The sequence below is a fragment of the Strix uralensis genome, chromosome 11 (assembly GCF_047716275.1).
Source record: "Strix uralensis isolate ZFMK-TIS-50842 chromosome 11, bStrUra1, whole genome shotgun sequence".
Classification (NCBI taxonomy): domain Eukaryota; kingdom Metazoa; phylum Chordata; class Aves; order Strigiformes; family Strigidae; genus Strix; species Strix uralensis.
The window spans coordinates 23884219-23907291 of NC_133982.1; the positions used below are offsets into that span (position 1 = coordinate 23884219).

Sequence of the window (23073 nt, forward strand, 5' to 3'; positions counted from 1 at the left end):
GAACCCAGGGCCAATATTGCTCATCGGTTTCACTGGTGACCCAGAGAATGTACTGTAAACTTTATTAATGTTAGATTACATTCAGTAAGAGAATCTACAAGAACACTAGAAAATATTTGCAATTCAGATTCAAACAGAAGATCAGATACAAAATCTTGGGTAGTGAGTGAATGAAGTTCAGTAATGACGCGTGCAGGAAAGCTACCATGTTGGGAACACGCAGGTAGGACACCTCTGTTATACTGGATAACAAGATGAATGCAAGTTGACATCTCCTGATAATGAAAAATCAAGTATTATAATGGGATGTATGAAGAGGACTTTAACCCATAACACTTATTAACCAATCCTTCCAGTCAAATTGGCACAGAGGGGCTCTGCGTGGGATGCTGTGTCCAGCTTGAGGCACCTCAGGACAGATTCAGACCAAAAGAAGGAAGCAAAGAGCCATAATGGTGAGAGGTACAGAAAACAGAATCCATGAGGCAAGGCTGACTGAACAGTCTGGGGTTGTCTCAGATACAGAAAACAAGACTGGGAGAGGAGATACAAGAACTAAATTGTTTTCTTATAGTGAAAAGGCCAAGTAGCATTTGACTTGAACTGCAGCAAGATTAAGTTGGACACTATAAATAGCTTTCCTGTGATGAGCATAGTTTAACACTGGAAGAGGTTATTTGGAGCCTCCCTCACTGGAGGCCCTCCTGAACAACTCAAGCATTTGTCAAAAATAATTCTGTATGGTTAAACCTATTGAGGAGTAAAGAGAAGCAGCAAATGACCACTCAAAAATTATTCTGGTCTCATTTCTTAACCTATGCATAGAAGGTCATGTAGAATTCAGTTCATATTTTATGAATGTTCAACATTTCCCCAAGTGTGTCCCTAATGGAAAGTGTTAACTTGGATCAGGCTGTAAGTGGAGAATGACTTAGTTAAATCAAAGATGTGCATGGATAATCTAAGGTCACTTTCATTCCGAATCCATACAGGGACTAAGTGTCACTTGACTATTTAAGTCAATACAAATTTATTTCCTAGACATGACTTATAGTGACCATATCTGCAAGATCCACACTTCTTTGCTGTTCAAAACAAATGAATATATTACTCTGAAGGGAGAAAAGGATGGCTTGAAGTCATTTAAAAGTTATCAAGATACAAACATACAAACATTGCATATTGTCAGTGCAAAATAAAAGGTTAATCTACTACAGGCGAATTGTGACTTTTCATTAGAAGTGTGGCCTTTTCTCATCCTTTTTTTCAAGTATGCAAGCAGATGTGCACCATGACACAAATAAATACTTTGAGGATACATGCTGTTTGCTTATGACTCAATAGTAGCTACAAAGAAACTAGGACACATTCTCATTATACTAGTCTAGATCCTAGTTCTACACACAGAACAAATGCAGTTGTATTTGACTTCTGCTACCAAAAGAAGCCTTTTCTTAGTTTTACAGGGCACACAAACAACTCGAAACTGCAAACAATCTTTTCCTGTACAGTTTTTCCCAAGTCTCTATAAAACAAATGCTAGCTAACCTTTGAAAACCTAGTGTAACAGAAGGGAAAATACTGCTGAAGTGGGAAATGGACTCAGTAATATCTGAGCTTTGCCCTTTTGTAGCAACAGTCATTTGAATATAGTTGATAAGAATCATCTGGAAAGTCTGGTCTCCCTTACTTTCCCTGGCAGACTTCCTGGAGATTTCACGATACACTGACTTCTCCTCTCATCTAAGGGCAGTGCTGAATATACAAGATGCACGTTCTTTGTTTCTCTAGAGTCTTCATCAGATAAGCATGTTACACTCCCAAATATGAAGGTCACCTTTCATATTACTGACACTCTGAAAACCTACAGCAATGTAAAAAAACCATATAAACCAAGGTAAGACAGTTGAGAAACCGAGATCTTCGGCAAACATTGTAAAGCTTCACATTCATTAGTAAATATATACCTCATATATAATCAAATGCTTCTAACTTTATTTCTCTCAGTTACACAGTTTAACACTTAGCATAAACTGTTTATCTGACTGTGTTTTGTTTTATGAATACACATATATATTGGAAAATACTTATATGCCCAATGTAGCATTTCTAGTAAAACTTCCTATGGCCACCTAGTGGCCTAAATGGAATTGACCTATTAAAAATATTTAGGATTACATGAAGATCCCTCCTTATCTAAAAATAAAACAAAAAGTACAAGTTTCATAGCTTTTGCATATATTTAAGATATAAATACTAATTTGTTTGCACAGTACATCCTTTAACACAATCTGAGAAATCACATGGGGGAGGGTGCAAATTTTATGTGAGCAAAACTAATAACAAAGCAAAATTAAAGCGGCCCTTAAGGAAAGAAAGAAGTTGAAGGAGCAAAATATGAATTGAACCAATGATCTGAATGCATGAGTAAGTAAATAAACAATGTGCACTATGGTCGCAAGTGTTATTAAATCTGTATGTGAGAAAAAAAAAAGGAAAAGGGTACCATTAAAGAGAAAAAAGAAGAAAGCCAAAAGCTTGCATAGTATGAAATGTAATGGAAATTCACCTGTTGTCCCCATTTGCAATAACTTAAATGAATATCACTTAAAACATCACACAGATTAAAGACATCTGTATATATTTCAGATTTCAATATTAATGCCAAAAATACATAGTATGATTTTACATAGGATTTATGCTACATTAGAACACTAAAGACAAACATCACTTGAGTATTAAATGAAACATTAAATATTAAATAACTGAAAAATAAAATAAAAAGTGTAAACACTAAACTAACTTGGGAATTTGCTATTGCAACACATCCAATGAAGTGGTTTTAAACAGTACAAAAAGATTATATTTAAGTATGTTTCCAGTCTACTTGGAATACACAAAGCTCATTCCAGAAACCTTTTAAAAACTGGTCCAGGATCACATAAGAACCTTCTCTCTCGAGCGCTATTTTCATTCCTTTACAGACTTAACTTTATACTGTCATCTCTACCAATCTTCGCTTGTAAGGAGTAATCAACAGTAAAACAAACACTTCGCCATTGTTTGCTAGCATCTTGGTGAAAACTGAGGATTTGTTGGAGATTCAGTGTAAGATTTGAGTTCATATGCAGCGCCACTATCAACTTCCATGGATTTCCGAGAGAATAGGAGCCTTACATCTCTGTGGAGGTAGATCTTTCCAGATTTAGAACTCTGGAACCTGAAAAGATACAAATATCTGTATTACCCAAACCAAAAGATTAATCTTTAAGTATTATTAAATGTATTCCTTTAAGAGATCAAGGCCAAAAAACATTTGAACATATAAAATCAGTCAGTTAAACATTTTCAATCTACTTTGTTTCCTTTATCATTTAAAGATTCTGTTCCTAATCACTAATCTAGTGCACAGCTTTGAAAGTGGCATGGAATATCTAAAGTTCACACTGCAGTTACGTATGTTGAAGATTAAAGTTCTCTGCAATCTAGAAAGGCAAAAGGTGCTCTTCAGTGAGCACTCCTGAAACTGCCCAAAGGGTGGCCTAAGCACACACAAAAGGGAAGGTTCAAATATCAAAGGCATATATAGAGATATGTATACAAATATGTATTTCAGCACTAGCTATCATACAGGCAGATTTCATTGCTCTCTATGAACGTACCAGCAAGAAGTTTACTACTGCTTTATACCACATACCAAATCTAAGTCCAACTTAAGAAGCAAGTAGGTACGGGGATCTCTGCACGCAGGCAGAAAAAAAAGTTTTTCACACAGAATACAAAGCTGTTTCAAAGAGACTATAGTTCACTGGCCCAATCCCCAAAAGTAAACAGCAGCCAATTCCTAGGTCCGTTTATCCTTTATGCTGCAGCTAAACAGCCTAATTCAGGTCCCTCCAAATCTGCCAGAAATGTGCCAGTTCCACTTTCCCTGAGATTTAACAACTATATTATAGAGACGAGATCTGCATTTCAGAAAACTGTATTCTACAGTCTTCATCTGGCAGAACTCCTTAATTTCCTTCCCTAAACCAGGAAAGGCAGGAGAGCCTAAGGAGCATTTCTTGTGGCAACTAAACGTCACTATCACTATACCATGGCAAGGGAGAAAAGCGGTTGCTACTGTAATAGAAACAAAAAAGCTATTAGAATGACAAAATGATACCATTACAAATGCTTGAGAAAGCAGTGCACAGTCTATTATCACATGTATTACAATTTGCACAGATTTTTAATAAGCATTTACTCATTGACCCCACTGAAGAAAAGTAGTATCTCTGGAATAAACCTAGCCATAATCAGACTGAAATTCTGAGAGGTAGGAGAAAGACACACAACTACAGAAGGTTTCTTCGTCTGGGGCAGGCAGGTTGTAGAAATGGATTCTCTGCCACTGTTTTGTTCATATGAGTGATGCAGAATAGCCTGTAGTCATCCCCACAGCCAAAGGAAAATTCTGCTCTCCTAGATACAGCTGTCAAGGGCATTAAATGTGGTGGGGTCCAGCAGAATGCTCCTACTGGCTCCCACAGAGCTCCCATCTGTCACTATTTATTTGCTTGGTGCTGTCAGTGTGAAAGCCCTTTACCTGTTAGGCAAAGGGGAGAAGATTCTACCTTAAGAGAAGACTCTGGAGGAGAGCACAAGAAGGAAGAGTGAAAGAGGCAAGGGTCAAACACCACCATACACAGCTAATTCAGCATGTAGCTCAAGAGATTTTAAAATGAAAAATTTTATTGAAATATCTTTTGCAGCAAAAGCTTGATTTAAATTAATTCATACAGAATAGATAAATCTAGTTATCAAAGCACCATCATAAAGTAGAGCTCAATTCCCATTTTATGTATGGATCTATCAGAAAACAATTAGCAAGGTCTATTTTTGAACTTCTCAAGCTTACTATTTTCTATTAGGGAGAATCCTGCAAGACCCCCTTTGCCTAGTAAATAACAATTCCCCATAACATGGCTTTTCTGAGCATGACATTTTACAAAGATCGAAGGAGGACGAGTGGGAGACAGCAACAGAGTTCAGGGGAGTCTTCTCATCTCTGCTTCCATCACCTAATTTTTTTCTTTGAAAAATGTTTATTGTAGTAATTGGGATTTAGAAATGTGGTTTTTCATACATGCAAATACACTGGAATAATCAAAACACAACTATTATATACTCCCTTGCGGGGTGATGATGCAGTGGCCAGCATGGGACTGGCTCCAGAAGTTTTGTGTAAAGGAATCAAGAAAAACACAACAGAGGTCTGACAGATGGTGTCCTAGGAACAGTAACAACAGACAAATACAGGAAGGCTTAAACACTCAAGTATCAGATGAGCTAGAAAGTCTGGCAGAGGGAAGAGTGATAAACATTACTGAAGATATGACAAATACAAGTACAAAACCCCTATATATATATATTTTATAGACCATCAAATTCAGAGTAAGCCACAGAAACGATGATCACAAAAACATCACAACAGGATGATCACAAAAACATACATAGCAAGACATGCTTTGCAAGTGGAAAAGACACAATCTATAAAATCTGTAAGTAAAATCATTAGGACAAGGATACCAATTTCTAGACCAGGAAAAATGCTGAGAGATCAGAAAGATCAAAAGGCAACTAGTAAATCAGTAATAGCACGTATCTGCAGCTCCTACCAATAAATGTATCATATGCCACATTAGGAAAATATTTTTTTTAAAAAAATTTCAACACCTTGAGGAATCACTACTTTTAACAACCAGTTTCAAACTTACCCTTCACCTAACCTTCAGTAACAACCCCTGTTTAGCTGTTAAGCAACAACAATTATGTTCCATGCTGTTAAAAGAGGCAATATGTCAGTAACTACAGCTGCTGACCAAGCTTTAAAAACTTGAAAAACGCTGAACTGTGGGTAGGTTAACTGTTTAATTGCCTTTTCTAGGGGTGCCAAAACGTGACCTAGAAATCAACGGATGGTCGTCACCCTCACAACACCGGGCAGAAATGAGGTGTGAGCAGAGCTGGACCCACAGCTCTTGTGCTCACGTAGATTACAATTACAACACAAAAATCATTACTTCACAAAAAAAAAAATTTATCCCCAAAGCATCTTCAAGAAATGACTTAAACTGCAGGTGCAACTCTTACAGCAAATAAAGCTCTGCTGCCCGTGCAAGCTACATTCTATATCAACACTGTAACTGTGGGTACAAATACGGTCTAATGACATATTGAACAGTATCTCAAACATACAGAACTGCATGCAGAAGCTGCATACACAATAAATTTGACACTTTAAAAGAGTGTTGTAGAAAATCTGGCCGCCAATGTTAAGTTCCAGACCGATGCAAGCATTTTTGCTGAATTACCACTTGAAAAGAAGCTTTCATAATGTGAGTGCTGACAACTGTGATTAAGGCCTCGCAAGCAGATGCGACCACAATGCAGCTTACTGGTGGTGACTTCATTTGGTTTTTTGAGCAAAATTTCAACACGTAAGCTTAAGATGCTTGTTTTCAACAACTACTACAACTAAACCTGAAAGGCTGTTCTAAGCCAACTTGAATGACCAAAAAAAAAATCTTAATAGATTAAATTTTTTAGGTTTGTATAAGTTTTCAGCAAAATGGTCTTGAGGAAATGCTGCTTTTAAAAATGAAGTTTTAAAACCATCTTACATATGAATGAATATACTACTAAGACTTTTTAAGCCTTCCTAATCAAAATCCATCTTTAGTAAAGAAGGCTACTAGATTGACAACCGAGTCTTTTGTAAAATCTAAAGTACTCTGTATAATAAACCACAAGACAGATCAACATAAACTACTGTAATATTTCAAGGACTTTTGCAGTTCTTCCATTATGAGAAAAGACCCACTGTTTGGGTTCATCTCTGAAGCAAAAAACTTCTGGCATACTCTGCCAGTATTCACTTTCCAAAGTAAGCAGCTGAGCATCATAACTATTAGTTTGCTTTTCCAGCCAGAAATGGATGCGTTTCCAATTACACAGTACAAACCCATGAGTTGATCCCTACCAGAGGTCTGAAAGCTGAGCAAAATTGTACAGGTATTTCAAAACTAGAGGCCTCAGAACTGCTACATTTTCTGTCCCTCAGAAATAGGAAGCTCATGGAAGTAATTACTGGGTCCATCTACAACAAATCTGCAAACTATACTAAAGCAGAAACTGAAAGGAGACACAAGTCTGCTACTCTTCATGCCTGTAAGCCAGACCTGGCTGGCCACAGATTTTTGCCCATCTCTGCAGCTGATGCCTGTCCCCAATTCCTCTGCATAGATCAACATTACAAGTTAGATCAACATTACACGTGAATAGAGCCTTTTATTTGGGCTACACACTCTTTTTCAGAATTTACCTCAGAAGAAAATTTTCAGAAGGTAGTTAAGTTAGACATGGCAAGTTAGTGAGGCCTGAAAGGATAAATTTCAATCCAGGCTAAAATTCAGAATGAAAACACAGTTCAGTCTCATCGTGATGCTATCTTCACACTCCAGTAAACCAACACACATTTTTTATGACTGTCAACTTTCATTTATCGGGAAAGCTTGGCTTGGAATCACTGCCAGAGACAAAGATGTGTTTGAAAAGTCTGCTGGGTAGAAATCAATGCCACTAAATAGGGAAAATAATATGTACCAGAAGTAATTCTACAACAAGTTAAAAAGAAAAGTGTAAGAGATTTGATTTTGTTCTGCCTCCTCACTTCAGAATGTCAGCCACCACTGGGTTTTGAAGTGCTCCAATGAAAGCACTGGGTCTGCACATCTGTGGCTTGTTTACTACAATAACGCAGGCAGCAGTCTGCAGACTGTAGAAGGACAGAGTATATCTATCGTTCCTCCTGTTTCGAACTGCAGTCTCCAGAACATCTCAAGAGCAGCAACACAGTATCTGGTTTCAGGCACTGCTTTGTAAATCATTTAAGGAAGAATGTGTGAATATTTTATGAAGTGAAAGGCATTATCAGCAGTATTGCATTATGAAACAGGTATTTACATTTTTACCACTTAACACAGCATTTCTAGGAGTAACTCAGAATGCTTTTCACATTACACGCTATGCTGGTGAAGAGGCATGTGTGCAGGATACTGGGCACCTTCTCTACATTGATCCTTAGTTTTGGCTTTTACCGATGTAACATCCACACTCACTATTTCCTGTAACCTCAAAACCAGTTCATGGATCCAGCCAGAACTAAATCTCTCTTGCTAAAAAAAATAATTAAGCTTTACAAGGCTATACAAAATACTTCAATGCCAAGAAAGAGCTTTATATTTTAGCTTTGTTTCTCCCAGGTAGAATCCAAATTATTTATTAGCTCTTATTCCTCTACTGTCTAGCTTAAAGACCAAGTTAAAAGCGTTAATTTTTAAAAATAAGTATGTATACAGAAAGGTTGGCTGGGAGAGAAATAATGAGATAAATTTTGGCAGGTACTTGGTTTTTGTGGGTCTGTTTTTGTTTGGCTTTGCATTGGGTTTTTTGTTTTGTTTTGTTGTGGATTTCCTAACTGAGGAGCTTACCTCAGATGTATGAGGTAGCGTAGTAGCCTTTCTTCAGTCTGTTGACTATTTTCTTTATTGACAGTTCTCTTGATTTCTCGTCTCACAGGAACAGAAAAAGTTCTTTGCCGTAGGAATGTTTGATGATTAGCTGGCATTTCTCTCAAGTCATAGATCACCACAAACATCTTCACCACAGTTTTGTTAGGGTTAAATAAGGTCTGAAAACACAAACAGTTCGATACAATACTCTCTAGAGATGACAAATTTTTAAAAAACCAAAATCTCCACTAGCCAAAATAGTCACAGTCCTCCATGCACTTTGTTCCAGTGGCATACAGAAATGTTTATGCAAAAACATTGTGCAGTTTTTCTGTTTGTCTACACTGTTTTCTAGACACAATATGCTCACAGGAAGGACAGTGGTGGGCTCTGCTTTTAAACCTGAAATTACCAATGTGTTACCCTGGACTGGGTTCTTAAAAGAAAGAGGCAGATCGTTAGTTTTAAGCAATGACTGTGATTTACCTTTTGATTGTATTACAAAAAATAGGTGGTGTTAAAATGTTACAAAATTTAGATACAGCTGAGTATCCCTTTAGAAGGATTTCACAATTTGGACTGTGGCCTAATTACTTCTCCATTACTTCTTCAAAGCCACCATGTCCCCAACTATTCTGAATCTTCAGTAACTGATTTTAAGTCTCTTCACAGCACAGTTGGGTTCAAAGGTTGGGAGTGTCTTTTGTCCCACAAATTACACACAGATTTCTACTTTGAATAACTACAGTACCTACGGAGATGCACATTTCCACTGCTAGCTTCATGTTCATCTCCAATAACCTCATCTCCTCTGCATGACTTGCTTGATATTAGTAGTTTCAAGGCACCCGTATCTGCTGAGTACGTACCACTTGTATTGTTCCTGAAGGCGGTACCCGATAACCCCTTTTACCAAGGGACTCTAAAGTAATTACACCCTAGAAAAAAGACACACATTTAGTTCACAAGGATAGATATAAACAAATCAAAATGTTCTATTCATTTAATAGTATTTACTCAAAAAACAATCAGTAATGTATAAAAACTAAAAATAGAGGAGGCAATGCATTTAAGATGCAGCTAAGAATCAACAGTAGGAGCCTTACAGATACTTTGCCAGATCATTAAAAGCTGTGCAATAAGGGGTACGTTCTCCTCTTGAAACAAGATCCACATTTCCACACCTTCAAACCAACAGTCAGGAAGTTGTGATGAAATAGAGCTTTCTTTTCCAAACAGCTTGTAAGCTAAAATGGAAGATTTGTCTCCTTTCCATTTTTTTTTTTTTTATCACCTACAATCTCATTAATACTACTCCAAATCTCACAGTACTAATTTCTGCTTTTCAAAGGCAGCAGATGCACTTAATCTTCCATTCTAATCCAAACTTTAGCAATGACGACATCTGCTTTTGTACCAGCTGTGATCTACAGAGCATCTGAGTGTCCCACATGGAGCTGTAACGCTGCTGAGGCTACCCTTAGGCTACTGTCCTAGAGCACACGTTTGATTAACTTGCAGTGCACAACTGTTGTACCCCACTGCACTGGACTTAACAAAAAACCCAACCCCAAACAAACAACAAAAAAAGACCCAGAGCAGAAAAACTAGCTATACAAACAGCAACAATGGTTTCTGATGATGGAGGCACTATACAAATGTTGTATTAATCCTGGAAGACTCAGCCATAATAGCATGTTTAGAGCATGTGGAAAAGCCTGAAACAATGAAACCCAGCTAGGAAAATAAGCAATGCTACTTTAACCATTTGAGGAACATCAGAATCCCTTCACCACCTGGAAAATCAGGTGAAATAATCTAGAAAGAAAGGAAAACAGTAGATACTTGTTTGCAGTGGTTAAGAGAAGACATATACAAGTTTAAACTATTACTCAAACTTTTAAAAACAGAAGGTCAGAAATATGGCAAGCACGATGAATTTAAAATCTAAATATTGGGATAATCAGATGTTCAGTGCTTTACTTACATGTTGAAACAGACTATTTACCATATTTTAGACAAACATACACATATGAAAACCTCTAAAACTTAGATCTGTCACCTAGGTAACACTGAGGATCCCTAACAGGTGTTCAGAACAAGACATCTTTTGCTTTTTAGAAGGAAGCACTCTAGACATCCAAAAACCACCCTATCATTGTAGAAATGTGGAACAGAATTAGCACACCTATCAAGAACACAAACACTGTGTCAGTGCGAACATCAGCAAACCATGCACTTCGTGAGAACGCCGCGTGTCACGCTAGCTCAGACAATATTTGCTTTAAAAGAAAGGGCTGAGTAACTTCTGAGTCTAAGGTCTCCATCAGCAATTGTACCTTGGCCTGCACCTAAGCCACTCGCTGGCAGAGTGGTTAGTTGCCCAGGGCAGCTGCTTGTTGGGACAACAAGATGTATCCCATTAAGTCCAGCTATTGCCTCACTGCCTATTTTAAGTTAGATGGATCAAAAGAGATGGTGGGGGTTGATACTCCAGTGTGGAGGGAGACACATACATTCAATACGGCAAGGTAAGAGCAGCTGGATGGTGAGGCAGAGCCATGGGAAGAAAAGCACTAGTTAGGGAAAGGAAGAAGGGACAGGAGAACTCCATCATAAGTACTTGAAAATCCCCTGCAAATCCCCACTTCCTGAACCCTCTATTTGCAGAGCTCTTTTTCTTCACCTCCACCTATCAGAATTTAAAATAAATCCAACCACGCACCATGTAAGGAGAGGGTGCATTATCATCTGAAACGCTGTAGAATGACACTTCAACTGGCAGAGTCATGTGCGTGGGACAAAAGACTCCACTTGCTCCCACTTCCGCTGTGAAACCCTCCACGACGCCAAGCGGGTCTAAGCGAAAATTCAGGACAGATTCCTGAGAAACAAAACATGTGCAGCTTAGGTTGGGAATGCCTCAAATAAGACATAGCAAAACTAAGCAGCAAACAAGGAAACACACTTCTCTAAGAACTTGGGTCTTTCAGAAGGTGACCTGTCAAAAATCACAATGTTTAAGAGAAGCATCATCAAAATCCAGTCTTCATCCTACTGAAACTGGTGCAAAAGCTCACAGAGAATTTTATTGCAGTAGGATCTATGCATGATTTTTCTTGACATACACTACCTGAAAAAAATAATAATCTAGAATCTGTAACTTTCCTCAACATATTCACTCCATATTTCACCAATATGGAGTACAATACAAGCCATTAACACATGAGCTACTAGTTGCTGATATTTGACATGCTACATGAAGTGAAAAGCCAGAGGCTACACTTCAAACATGTTCTGTTTACAACACTGATTTAACACAGCTTTTAAGAGTGAAAGACTTTAAGAGTGAAAATGTAAATCCTCTTTTCTAGGTATATACATTATACATGAACAATTACAGATTGTTAAATCTCATTCAAGTCAACAGAACACCTCTTAACTTGACCGTAGTGGAAAATAAAAGTTATAAGCAACTCATTGTATCTTAATCTCTGAGACAGAAGATGTCTGGGGTACAAAATATGTGCCTTTACAGCTGGAAATTAAAACAAATTTTATTCAATTTAATTATGAACTTTTACATTGTAATCAGGCTGAAATTATTCACAGTAATGCACTTTTAAAAGCAGTACAGAAGAATACTAAAAATACCACAAGAATTCTAGAGAATATGCAATACCTCAAAGTTTCCCAGAAGGCTAAGACTTGTTAGTGGTGGAGCACTAGAACTTAGAAATGGTTTCCCATGGCTCTCTGGATCGCTGTCTCTGTTTATACATTGTTGTGGGCTATTAAAAAAAAAAAAGAGAGAATAAATATAAAGGATAAACACATTTGCTTTTGTCTTCTGGGTATAAACAGCTCTAGAAAGAATCATTTACTCACTGTATTACAAAATGATGTCCTAAAGAGGAAACAGATGAACATTGCCTGTTAATCCTTTAGCAAAACATTTTCTAGTTAACTGAAAAAATACTTTCACAAGTTTTACATTACAAGGGATAAAACCAGTAAAAATCTAGGTTGTCCATTAACTCCATAACCAAAGTATCAGATTATTTTCTCTTGTATGCAGGTATTTTTGTCTCATATCCTGATGTTTCCAACATAAAACTACAATCCTAAAAACTGTTTATGTTAGTGTATTAATGTACAAAGGGTCACAGTCAGTCCCTTTTAGAAATTAAGTTCTCTGAACAAGTTAAGGCAAAACGTTAACCCATTCAACCCTAAGAACAAAACACAAAAATAACACTGATTCGAAGAAGAATCAACAATTATGATCTTTTCCGTTTAAAAGTTCAAATGTAACTTACAGCATACCTACCCCTGCACAGGACAGAGTTCATCCTGGCAGCAGCTCTCGTACCATAGTTACGTTCCAGAGCCAAGCTAACCCAGAGACCCCTGGGGCAACTCGGCTGTCAAGCCTTATTTCAAAATAAGGATTCTTTTGAAAGGCACCCATTCTTTGTCTTTGCTAACATGCTTTGTTGTTGCATACAGATACGTATGTATATTATGTCTCCCCTCAAATTCTTAATGTTTCTGGTAAATAAAACATACCTTCTTGCAGACAGACTTTTCAACTGCAGTAGTGATGAATCCAGATCAAAGCACCCAGACTGTGTTTTTCTTTGAGGAACCTCAAGAGGGAAAGAAGAAGCTAATTTGAAAACCGTACTTCTAACAAGGCCAATTTTGCAAAGCAAGCACAAGTTTGCAAAGAGTTTTCATGACATTACAAAATTATAAAAACAGAGCAGAAGAGAGTAATTCCTATACATTTTAAACTTAGTGAAGAAAAATATAAAATTAATGACAAGACTGTAAATTCTGATTAACAGGAAGTACTTAAATACTCATTCAAGAGGCTAAAGTCTCTTTGGAACGGTACAGAACATTACTAATAAAAAGGCTGTAACAATTTCCATCTAAGTTCCCTGAAAATATGATAGCCTTTACAAGCACTGAAGAATAAAACATATCATGTGTTGATTACAGAACATCACTACTTTAGTAGTTTTAACTGGGACTGTCTGTTTCTCTAAAACTCCCAACAACATACCAAGAACTGTAACACTTCCCCAATGTCTTTCTGTCTTATCACAGCAGCTTTGTATCACTCAGTCATTCAGTATATCCGATTGCTGAAGAATATTCAGCACAAACTGTTCACAGAAACAAAAGCTTTGGACAATCAGGTATTAATAACTCACACAAACTCTTAAATAACAAAATATGTTAGCTTACACTTAAAACACTAATCTTCAAAATGCTTTCTTTTGGACTCTAAAATATGAAAGCATTTTTTTTTTGCCATAGGATTTTCTAATGTCACCTTTTGTTACTCTTGATAGGATCTCGACAACTACCTCTTTAATATTTTCTTTTCCAGAATTATTGTTCAACTTCATTTAAGTGTTAACTCTCAAATTTCCACTTGCAAGAGTAGTCACTCTGACACTGAAAATAAACACACACACACTTTGCCTAGGTAATTTGTCAAATTTTCTACTACATACAGATATTAAAAGAACAAAATCCTTTCTTCCTCATTTAAAAGGTAAGTTGTAATTTCAACAATAACTTACAGGACTTGAAAGCAGAGGCAATCCAGTTCTGGGATGAAAAGCCTTGGTTGACGTTCCATCCAAGGACCGAAAATTATGTTTCCGCCATATATTTGTGTGTTTTAGAGATGGTGCTTTCTGTCAGCAAAACAAATTTACTCAAGATATCAATGGGATATTTCAAGGCTTATCATGGTAATGCTTTGCTTGCTGTAACAGAGAAGACTTCTGAACCAGGGGGATCTGCATCACACTAGCATATTACAAAATATTCACCTCAAATCCCCGTTGACTCACTCCACAGTCACACAGACTGCTCACTAAAGGTCACATACCACATTCAAACACTGGTGTATTTATAAAAAGACAGGATACCTAACTGCCTGTGGAAACTGTCATCCATAATGCTATGACCATGAGCAGAATAAGACGATGCTCTTCTCAATGTTAAACTTATAATTAAGAAGGTATGGGGGAGGCACTACTTCAGACTAAGAAGACAATAGTAACACGCTACTTCCTATGAAGTCAAGACTTAAATGTCTCTTCATGTTGGTCCTTATCAGATATAAGGTACAAGCTATCTGACTAAGAGCAGCTATAGGAATTGGTCTTTTCCTCTATGTATTTACCTGTACATCTGGGTTCTTCAGCCGCTCACACTTAACTACGCCGTCTTCTGTAGGTTTCTTCTGACAAGTGCTTTGGAAATCGAGGCCTATTGGGTCTTCATTCTCATCATGTGCAGTTTTCATTTTATCTTGTTTGGCTTTGTTTTTGAAACTGTCATGGTCTTTATTTAAATAATTTTCAATACTAATAAGCTGAGTATTTTGCTCATAAATATTTGGTTTTTTTGAGTCTTTATCTAAACACTTGAGCTCATTTTTGTGCAAAGAGTCAGATACCTGCGTCACAGTTGCTTTTTTTGTACCTTCAAGTATTCTGCATTTATCTATCTGTAAATTGTTAAAACTGTCCGTGCTGTTGTTCTCACTAACAACTGTTCTTTCTTTAAGTTTATTTGTGCAAATCTGTTCATCAATGCTGCTGAAATTTGAACACTGTTTCATTCTATTGGTTATCTGGTCTTTCTGTGCGTAACCAGAATGTATCGTTTCCAATTTATCTGTCAATTCAGATTTGTTTTCTTTAATACATGATGATGATGATGTGTGAATGTTAGTAAATGCATGAGAAGTTTTATTTGAAGTCTGATGAAATGCATTTCGGACAGCTTCACTGGGTTTTGCTAAAACCAATTTTCTTCTTGCCTGGAGTTTCAGAGAAGCCTTCAATTCTCCATCAAACCTAGAAGGACTGATCGGAGTATCAGGTGTTTTCGTCCTTGATTTACTGCTGTCTTCTAACAAAGAAAAATCAGATTTAGCAAAAGAAACAGGAGACGGTTCCTTGCCTTTCTTCAGCAAATTTTCATCTTCGTATGTACTTCGGAAAATTTTTGAAGTAACTGGGCTAGTATCATGCACTTTGAATGGACGTCCAGTAACTTGAGAAGTAGCTGGATCACAATGAATCAAGTGCTGGGCAATCCTCGCTATCACCTCCTGCCGCTCCTGAAGCAGAGAATCAATCAGGGGATTACTCTCTCCTGTCGACTGACGGCCACAATGGTTCACTGGAACACGGGTGTCAAGCAGTGTGATCTCTGGTATCGCTCTAGTTTTGCCTTCACCATCTTCTTGCATTGCACTGTCTAAGTTGGCAATAGAAACAGGGGAGGTTTCCTTGCCTTTCCTTGGCAAATTTTCATCTTCATAAGTACTCCGAAAAGCTTTTGGTGTAGCTGAGCTGTTTTCATGTATGTTGAATGGACGTCCAGCAACAACTGGTGAAGTAGCTGGATCACAGTGAATCAAGTGCTGAGCAATCCTTGCAATGACTTCTTGTCGCTCTTGAAGTAAAGAGCCTATCAAAGGATTGGTTTCTCCTGTGGGCTGATGAGAGCAATGACTATTTGAAACACGGGAATCAACTAGCGAAAAGGATTTAAAAGTTCTGACAGGTGTTTCATGAGATTGTGTCTTGTCTGCTGTAGCATTATAGCACTGAACTTTAGACTGTGATGCCCCAAAGTCAGATCCAAGTCCGGTAGATGGATAAAGTTTTAAATTTCTGATAGATGTAGTAAATTCAGGTGTCTTTTTTCCATTAAGTAGGCCTTCAGGTGTCATTGTCCACGTCTGTTTCCCACAGAAGCGCTGTGGACTGGAGGTACTGCATTGCCGTGCCACACTGGAATCACTGTGCTGATGTAACTTACGCTCTTGCATTCGCTTTTCGTAAAAGCTAAGGTTGGTGTGAATACTACAGGTCAAAACTGGGTAGTTCGATTGTCTGGGCAAGGACTGGACGCTGACTCTCAAGGCCACATTGTGAGAAACATTAGGAACAGGAAAGACATGCTCAGTTGGTGTCTGGGAGAACGTCCATTGCAAGTCCACATCTGCAGCGCTCACCCTGAAATAATAAAAAGGGCATTTACAGAGATATCTAAATGAAGAGTCTTTCATTATCTACAACACAAATGAAGAAGCACTAGAGACACCAGTAACTGCCGTACTTTGCTAAGTATATGAATCCCATACAAATGTCAAAGTACTGGGCCAACAATGTGGTCTCTTCAGAAATCAGGAAAGCAGAAAAACAGGAGGGAAGAATGGTTTTAAGACAAGTTGCAAACAGCAAACGAGTCTTTTTCCATCCCAGACGTACCTGTACAGAATGTTTCGGGGAACAGCACCGTGTGAAACACTCAGCCACGCGCTTAGCTGAGAGAAGAAAACAAAAGAGCGAACAGCCAATAAAAGGGTCTTCTCTTCAATAAATCGATCTCCGCTCCTAAAATGTATTAAGAGAAGCACATGGGTGTGGGTAAGAATATACACAGAGAACTATTAAAACTAGAACATTTTCAGATCTTCATTCTGAAAATAAACCACAGCTGAATCAAGCAAAACAACAAAACTCCTCAAACATTTTGAAGATTTTGAAGAAAGTATGAGTACAGGAAGACTAAGATTAAAAGATGCTTACGTTTCACTGGTAAATAGCGGTTTTCTTAGATCAGTCCTCATGGCAAAGGGCCAGTTCAAAACCACTAACCGATTACTTTAAGAACTTTAATATGACTTGATTCTTGCAATTATCAGCTAAACCTAACATCCAACTTACTGTCGAGGAACTGGCTCCAAAATCCACCTTTCTAACAGCAATGCATCTTGTTTGATTGCAGGATCATTTAAATCATTCCCCTCGGTGGTGGGCCCTTCATCACTATAGCAACAGTCTGGAAGTAGCATCACTTCTACCATGATTGGAATATTGTTCTTCCACAGTAGCATAACCTCAGATCTGGTTCGCCTGGCTTGACGACACTGAGGGAAAGAAAAAATATCAACACATGCAAGCCATAAAAATACTAGCCAGATTTAAATCTACTTTACAAACATGTTCCAAAGTACTGGAAAAGGGTAAGGGTCAAATTCTGTAAACTAAGTTTTACCAAATCAGAGATAAGATTCCAGAGCTATTAAATGAAAAATAATTAACAAATCCTTTGCGGTTGCCGTTTGAGCAATTTCTGAAGAAAATATAAAGAGCTCATAAAAATACATTTCCCCAATCACTATACTTTGCTACCTCGTACTTCTCTCTCCACAAGTCATCCTCTTGGACAAACACACTGAAGCAGTACGTTTATAAATTCTGTGTCTTGGAGGAGTCTAACTGCTGCATGAATAACAACTTAAATTCACACAGTACTTAGGAACTTTTACTTGAGAGATAGGATGCTCCAACCTTACTCCCAAAATAGACTAGCTAGATTTGATGTGCTCATGTTTTTTGGATCACTAACTTCTCAAGAATACCTGGAAAAGCAAAAGAGTTAGGCAAGTCGCCTACGTTTTCTCAAAAAAACCCCAAAACAAACAACAAAACCCACAGACCAATAATGCTAAGCATAGTGCTTTCCCTTTGCATAATAAATGCAAACTTATTATGCAAAAAAACTCAAATAGGTCCTACATTCAGGTAGTCGTGCAGAATTTCATGTTCAAGGATAAAAGGCTTAATGATCTCTCATTTTAAGGACAGATCTATTATTAGTACAATACTGAATTACATACTCTTTTAAATGCAGGACTGACAGAAAGCAAGAGTTATTCATGCTTAACTGTGAATCTACCATGGAGTTCTCAGTTGACTTTAATCATGGCAGCAAGGATGCACACCACAACACTTAAAATGAAGTGGGTACCACCATACCTGAGCCAGTTTGTCGCTGCATTCATGCTTAGTTGCTGGCGGCTGACTTGATTGTGCCGGTGGGCAGTGAAAGCCCTCTGTTCTGCCCTTGATAGAATACTCGGGCGTTCGACCTTCAGTGATCAACAAGGCCAAGGAGACCAGGAACTCCTCAGCTTCATACTCAAAGTATTCATCCAAAGTATCTGTCATTTCAAAAACATAAAAAAATAATTACATCTGCTCTATAACAAGCTTTCAGCTGTTGGCTGACCCCGCAGTTTCAATTTGCACTTAAAATGAGAGCTATGGGAAATGGATCTTTGTATCAGCCTGGCTGCGCTCCTCATAAGACCCAAGTTACTGTACCACCAGAAAACAACTTTCCTCATCTCATAACATTGTCACTACAAGCAGACAAAAATAGAAATATTCTAAAGAAAGTTTTACATGTCAATGCACCTGACTTCAGTGGTGCTGAGAAACAACTGTTTGTGAACCACAGCTGAATCACAGCTTCTCCAGAAGAAAAGAAGTTTCCTGAGCTCTAGTAGAAGTCTGATGGCAGTATGACTTGGCATCATTAGTATCATGTGACAGAAAGAGAAGCCACAGTACATTATAAAATACATTAAAAATAGGAAAAAAATAGATTTACTTCTATTAGAAAAAGTGGGACACAATATTCTTTAAGATTTTTATTGTGAGTCCCTCCTGCTGAGAGCAAGGGTTACTTGAGAGGTCCATTTTTAGTTACCATTAACACACAGGAAAGGTTCCCAAGGAACATATATTCATTGTTTTATACCATGGTCAGTCTAAACTTGTGCAAAGAATTACAACTCAACAAGTCTCCGTAGAGAAAGCAGCAGCTGGCATTGCTCTTCGTGAATTATCCTGGCACACTTGATTCCCACAGAGGTAGGATGCACCAGTCCCCTGATTTTATGGTGTGTTGCAGAGCACCCTTCTCCTCCTCCACCCTCATCACGAGGATGTCACACATCACTCAAACAGATTCAAGTACAACCAGATTGTGTCATTCCCCTCTCTGCTTGGAAATGCTTAAATTTCAAAATGATTTAGTTACTGAAAAGGTTACAGAAAAATCTCCCAAGAAAGCTAAAATACACTCACTTCAAAGTCTATTTTAAGAGCAGCAAAGAAAAGCAGGTGGAGGCAAGGCTGCCAGCAGTTCTTTACCTTAATGCTCTAGGGGAACAAAAGCACAGGACATCTTTACAATTTAAGCTTAAATGACCTATGTCATCCACCAAAATAAAACTGCCACAGGGACAGAGTTAATTTCTATTCATGTTTTGATTGCTATGCACAAAATACATTTCCAATTGGAAAAAAAAAATCAGAAGTCGTTTTTGTCTTCATCCCCTAGTAGCAGAGTATATGGCAAATATGGCAAGACAGACTTGACAGATCCATACAGGAAGGGATGCATGAAACAAAAGCTCCAATTAAATGGGCAATTACCTGCATATGCAAATTGTAAAGTGTGTAAAACTAGCTTTTGTATGTACATATTTGCCTAGCCCAGGCTTGTACTCCACGGACCCCAGGGCTTACAGCCTATTTTGAGATATCTACGTAAAGTAAATAAGAGAAGTCAGCCCACTGCCAGGGAATTCAGTTCACTGCACAGGAGTCCTCATCTTTACCGACTCTTTTTTCCCCCCTTTTTGATGGGATGCACTTACACAGATGCTTTGGGTGGCAGGGATGGGCTATAACCAGCATCCTCTTCCCACTGTGCACCCACATCTGTACTTGGCACATGTGGCCAGCGGTACAGCACTCCTGACCCACGCTGTGCATGCCACATCTGCATGCACACAGCTGTGAAAAGGTGCCAGGCACTGGACTGCCACAACCAGCACAAGTCCCATGGCTCCATCCTCTAGGGGGCTGGAGGGGAGCAGGGAAGGGGCTCTTCCAAAACAGCTCCCTGTGTCAGCTGCCTGCCCCCTGCCTTGGAAGGGACTGTAGGCCCTGGAAAAACAGGGTGCTACCAAGAAAACTCATCTGGCCACTGCCTGCCCTCAGGCAGAAGAAAAGCCAGAGGATAGATGAATTACCCTGGAGGACCCCATATGGCACGTGAACAATACATTAAATCATCTGACATGAGTTAAAAGGGTCATTCATCTGACGGATGGCAGAAAATGACTAATAAAGGGTGCACAAAAGATTAAAGGAATGGTAAATAACAGAGAGGACAAGACACTTAGGTAGTGATATGAGTCACCTACAAAATTTGGCACCTGCAATTTTTTTTTTTTTTTTCAGCTGAAAGTCTGGTGAACAATAGGCAGGTCATACTTGGGGATAGGGAAATTTGGGAAGACTCTGAAAAGGATTTAGGTATTACAGCTGACAAAAAAAAAATAATTGCAGCATTATCTTGCTACTAGCGCAGGCATCATGCTCATCTCTATGTCCAAAGGCCATGGTAATGTTAAGAAAGCCACAGCAGGAAGGATCCCTACTGAAGTATTTTTCCTACCCTGACACAGAAGTTTCAAAAACCTAGAGTGTTCAGCAGGAGTGATGTTAATTTAAACAAGAATTGCCTCATGCTCTAGCAGACTAAACATCCTTAAAAAATGTGTAAGAGGAATTCTGTTTAGTTAAAATATGTAAAAACATGTATGGTTTTAAAGAAAAAAAATTAAAGAGCTTGATCAAGAACTGCACATGGTTATGCAGACAGATCCTATCTCAAATACCTTCTTACTGTAACAGAAATGTGCACACTAAGATGTGATACCTGAAAATTTACACCAGAGAATTTTAAATGGCAAGTAACAGTAAAATAGACATGCCCTTTAATTTACATTAGCAGCTTACCATGTGAAGCACTAGACCTTCTATTATTTGGCTCTCTTTTAGAGAGAATCCCCGCTGGACCAAAAGTTTCTGGACTCGACACAAATTAATAGATAAATCCTATGGCCTGAGTGCTTTTGCTGAATTGGTTAGATTCAGGTGAAAAGCTCACCCCCTTTTTGCATTAAAAGAATCGGATACCAAAGCTTATATTGTATACGTAAAATGCTCAGTGTCTTCAGAGATATGTATCAAATTGACATAAGCCATAGTCAGTTTAAGCACGTCCAAATGCAAGATTCAGTGAATCTAGTAAATAAACAAGATCTAGTGAATAAAGCAAGGTAAATAAATCTGAAATAATCATTACTCAAGCTTCAGAATACATACATGATATTACTTTAAAATTAAGTTTTATCTGATTATATAAGTTGAATTTACAAATACTGCCTCTGCTCCTGTATCAGACCTATTATTTCAGAAGCAACCAGTTTCTTGCCTTAAGGATGGAAAAGGAGACCCAACCAGCCAGAGACACATATTTGTATTTGCTGCAGTTACAAAAACACGATGTTGTTTCAGACTAAAAACTGCATCTTGTTAAAGGATGATAAACATCAAATATTGAACTAGGAAATGCTACTGTTTTCATAACAGCATTATAAAGACAGGGCCAACACTTTAAAATTATGTCAGCTATCTAACAAACCAGGTATTTGATCTGGACTTTTAAAAAATATTTTAAAACATTGATAGCAATAGATATTAAGAAATATATTTTCCTACAAAGTTCATGTGGCATATTGACTGTTTTTAGCTCTACTAGATTTCTGTATCATTTAGCAACTTCCAAGAGTTTTCATAAAGGAAAAAACCCTATGAATATTGAGAAGCCTGGTTATTGTTCCTATACAACAGACACAGATGATGCAAGTTGATGTAATTGAGGACAAGGGTGGAAAGACATTTATAGAAACAGCAAACGCAGTGTTTAGTTTAAAAAAGTCTTACTGTGTGTGCTGTAACTGCTTTTGTGTATGAACCAGCCCTGTTTAAGACACACATCATATACTGTGCACAGAATAACCTCAATCCTATAATCTGACTATACAAATATGATTATTAGTCTGCTTCATCTCTAGCAATGGAACGTGCAAGGATATAGCATAAAATACGCATCCCAGCAGTGTCTGGGGTTTATTCCCCTTAAAATAGCAAAAAATCGAGTTAGTTGACACAAGTATATAGGAATTAAAGTAACAAGGCACTACAGCCCTTTAATCAATACATTGAAACTAAAGTTTATTGACCAATGGTCACAAGAGATAGCAGCAGATGTCAGACTACTCTAGGAGCCAAAGAGAGAAAAATGCAAATTTAGAAGCTTCTACACATAAACCGAAACATAGAATACTGGAGAACTGAGGCACAACATTTTGTCTTCCTCTCTCTCCTGAACATACCAACCTCAACAAAGACTGATTTTCTACATCTTCTGGACAAACAGAAAAGCCCATTTTAACCAGACATGTCATAAAGAGAGTCTCCAAATCCTTGTTCTCTCCCATCCCTCATGCACAATCACTGGAGCATTGGAATAAAGAGTAAGAACTCAACTTCCCCTCAGAAAGTTAAATTGGCTCACATCCTAAAACATCGATGGAAGTTAGGTATGTGGTCCTAATGAGTCACAAATCCACTTAACTGTAACCCAATGACTCCCCAAAACTTCAGTTAATCTAGTTGTGCCCAGCTGACTCCTTTCCCAACTAGGTCACGCTTGTGCGGACCAACTCCCTTCCCCATTACAGCATTTTCTGTAGTAATTACAG

General features: G+C 38.0%; 1 protein-coding gene across 7 annotated transcripts in view; it reads right to left on the reverse strand.

Annotated features, from left to right (window-relative positions):
• Positions 1-1975: 1975 nt before the first annotated feature.
• Positions 1976-23073, reverse strand: part of ATOSA (atos homolog A) — a 49574-nt gene continuing 28476 nt past the window's right edge. For all 7 annotated transcript variants that reach the window (XM_074881023.1, XM_074881022.1, XM_074881028.1 and 4 more), the window contains 11 exons: positions 18422-18606; positions 17327-17529; positions 16868-16993; positions 14764-16612; positions 14153-14269; positions 13125-13204; positions 12238-12346; positions 11281-11439; positions 9425-9493; positions 8535-8734; positions 1976-3220 (listed from right to left, as the gene is read on the reverse strand). In XM_074881023.1, coding sequence (XP_074737124.1) covers positions 3067-3220; positions 8535-8734; positions 9425-9493; positions 11281-11439; positions 12238-12346; positions 13125-13204; positions 14153-14269; positions 14764-16612; positions 16868-16993; positions 17327-17529; positions 18422-18606 — 3251 coding nt within the window. In that variant the 3' untranslated portion in view covers positions 1976-3066. The remainder of the gene's footprint in view (positions 3221-8534; positions 8735-9424; positions 9494-11280; positions 11440-12237; positions 12347-13124; positions 13205-14152; positions 14270-14763; positions 16613-16867; positions 16994-17326; positions 17530-18421; positions 18607-23073) is intronic.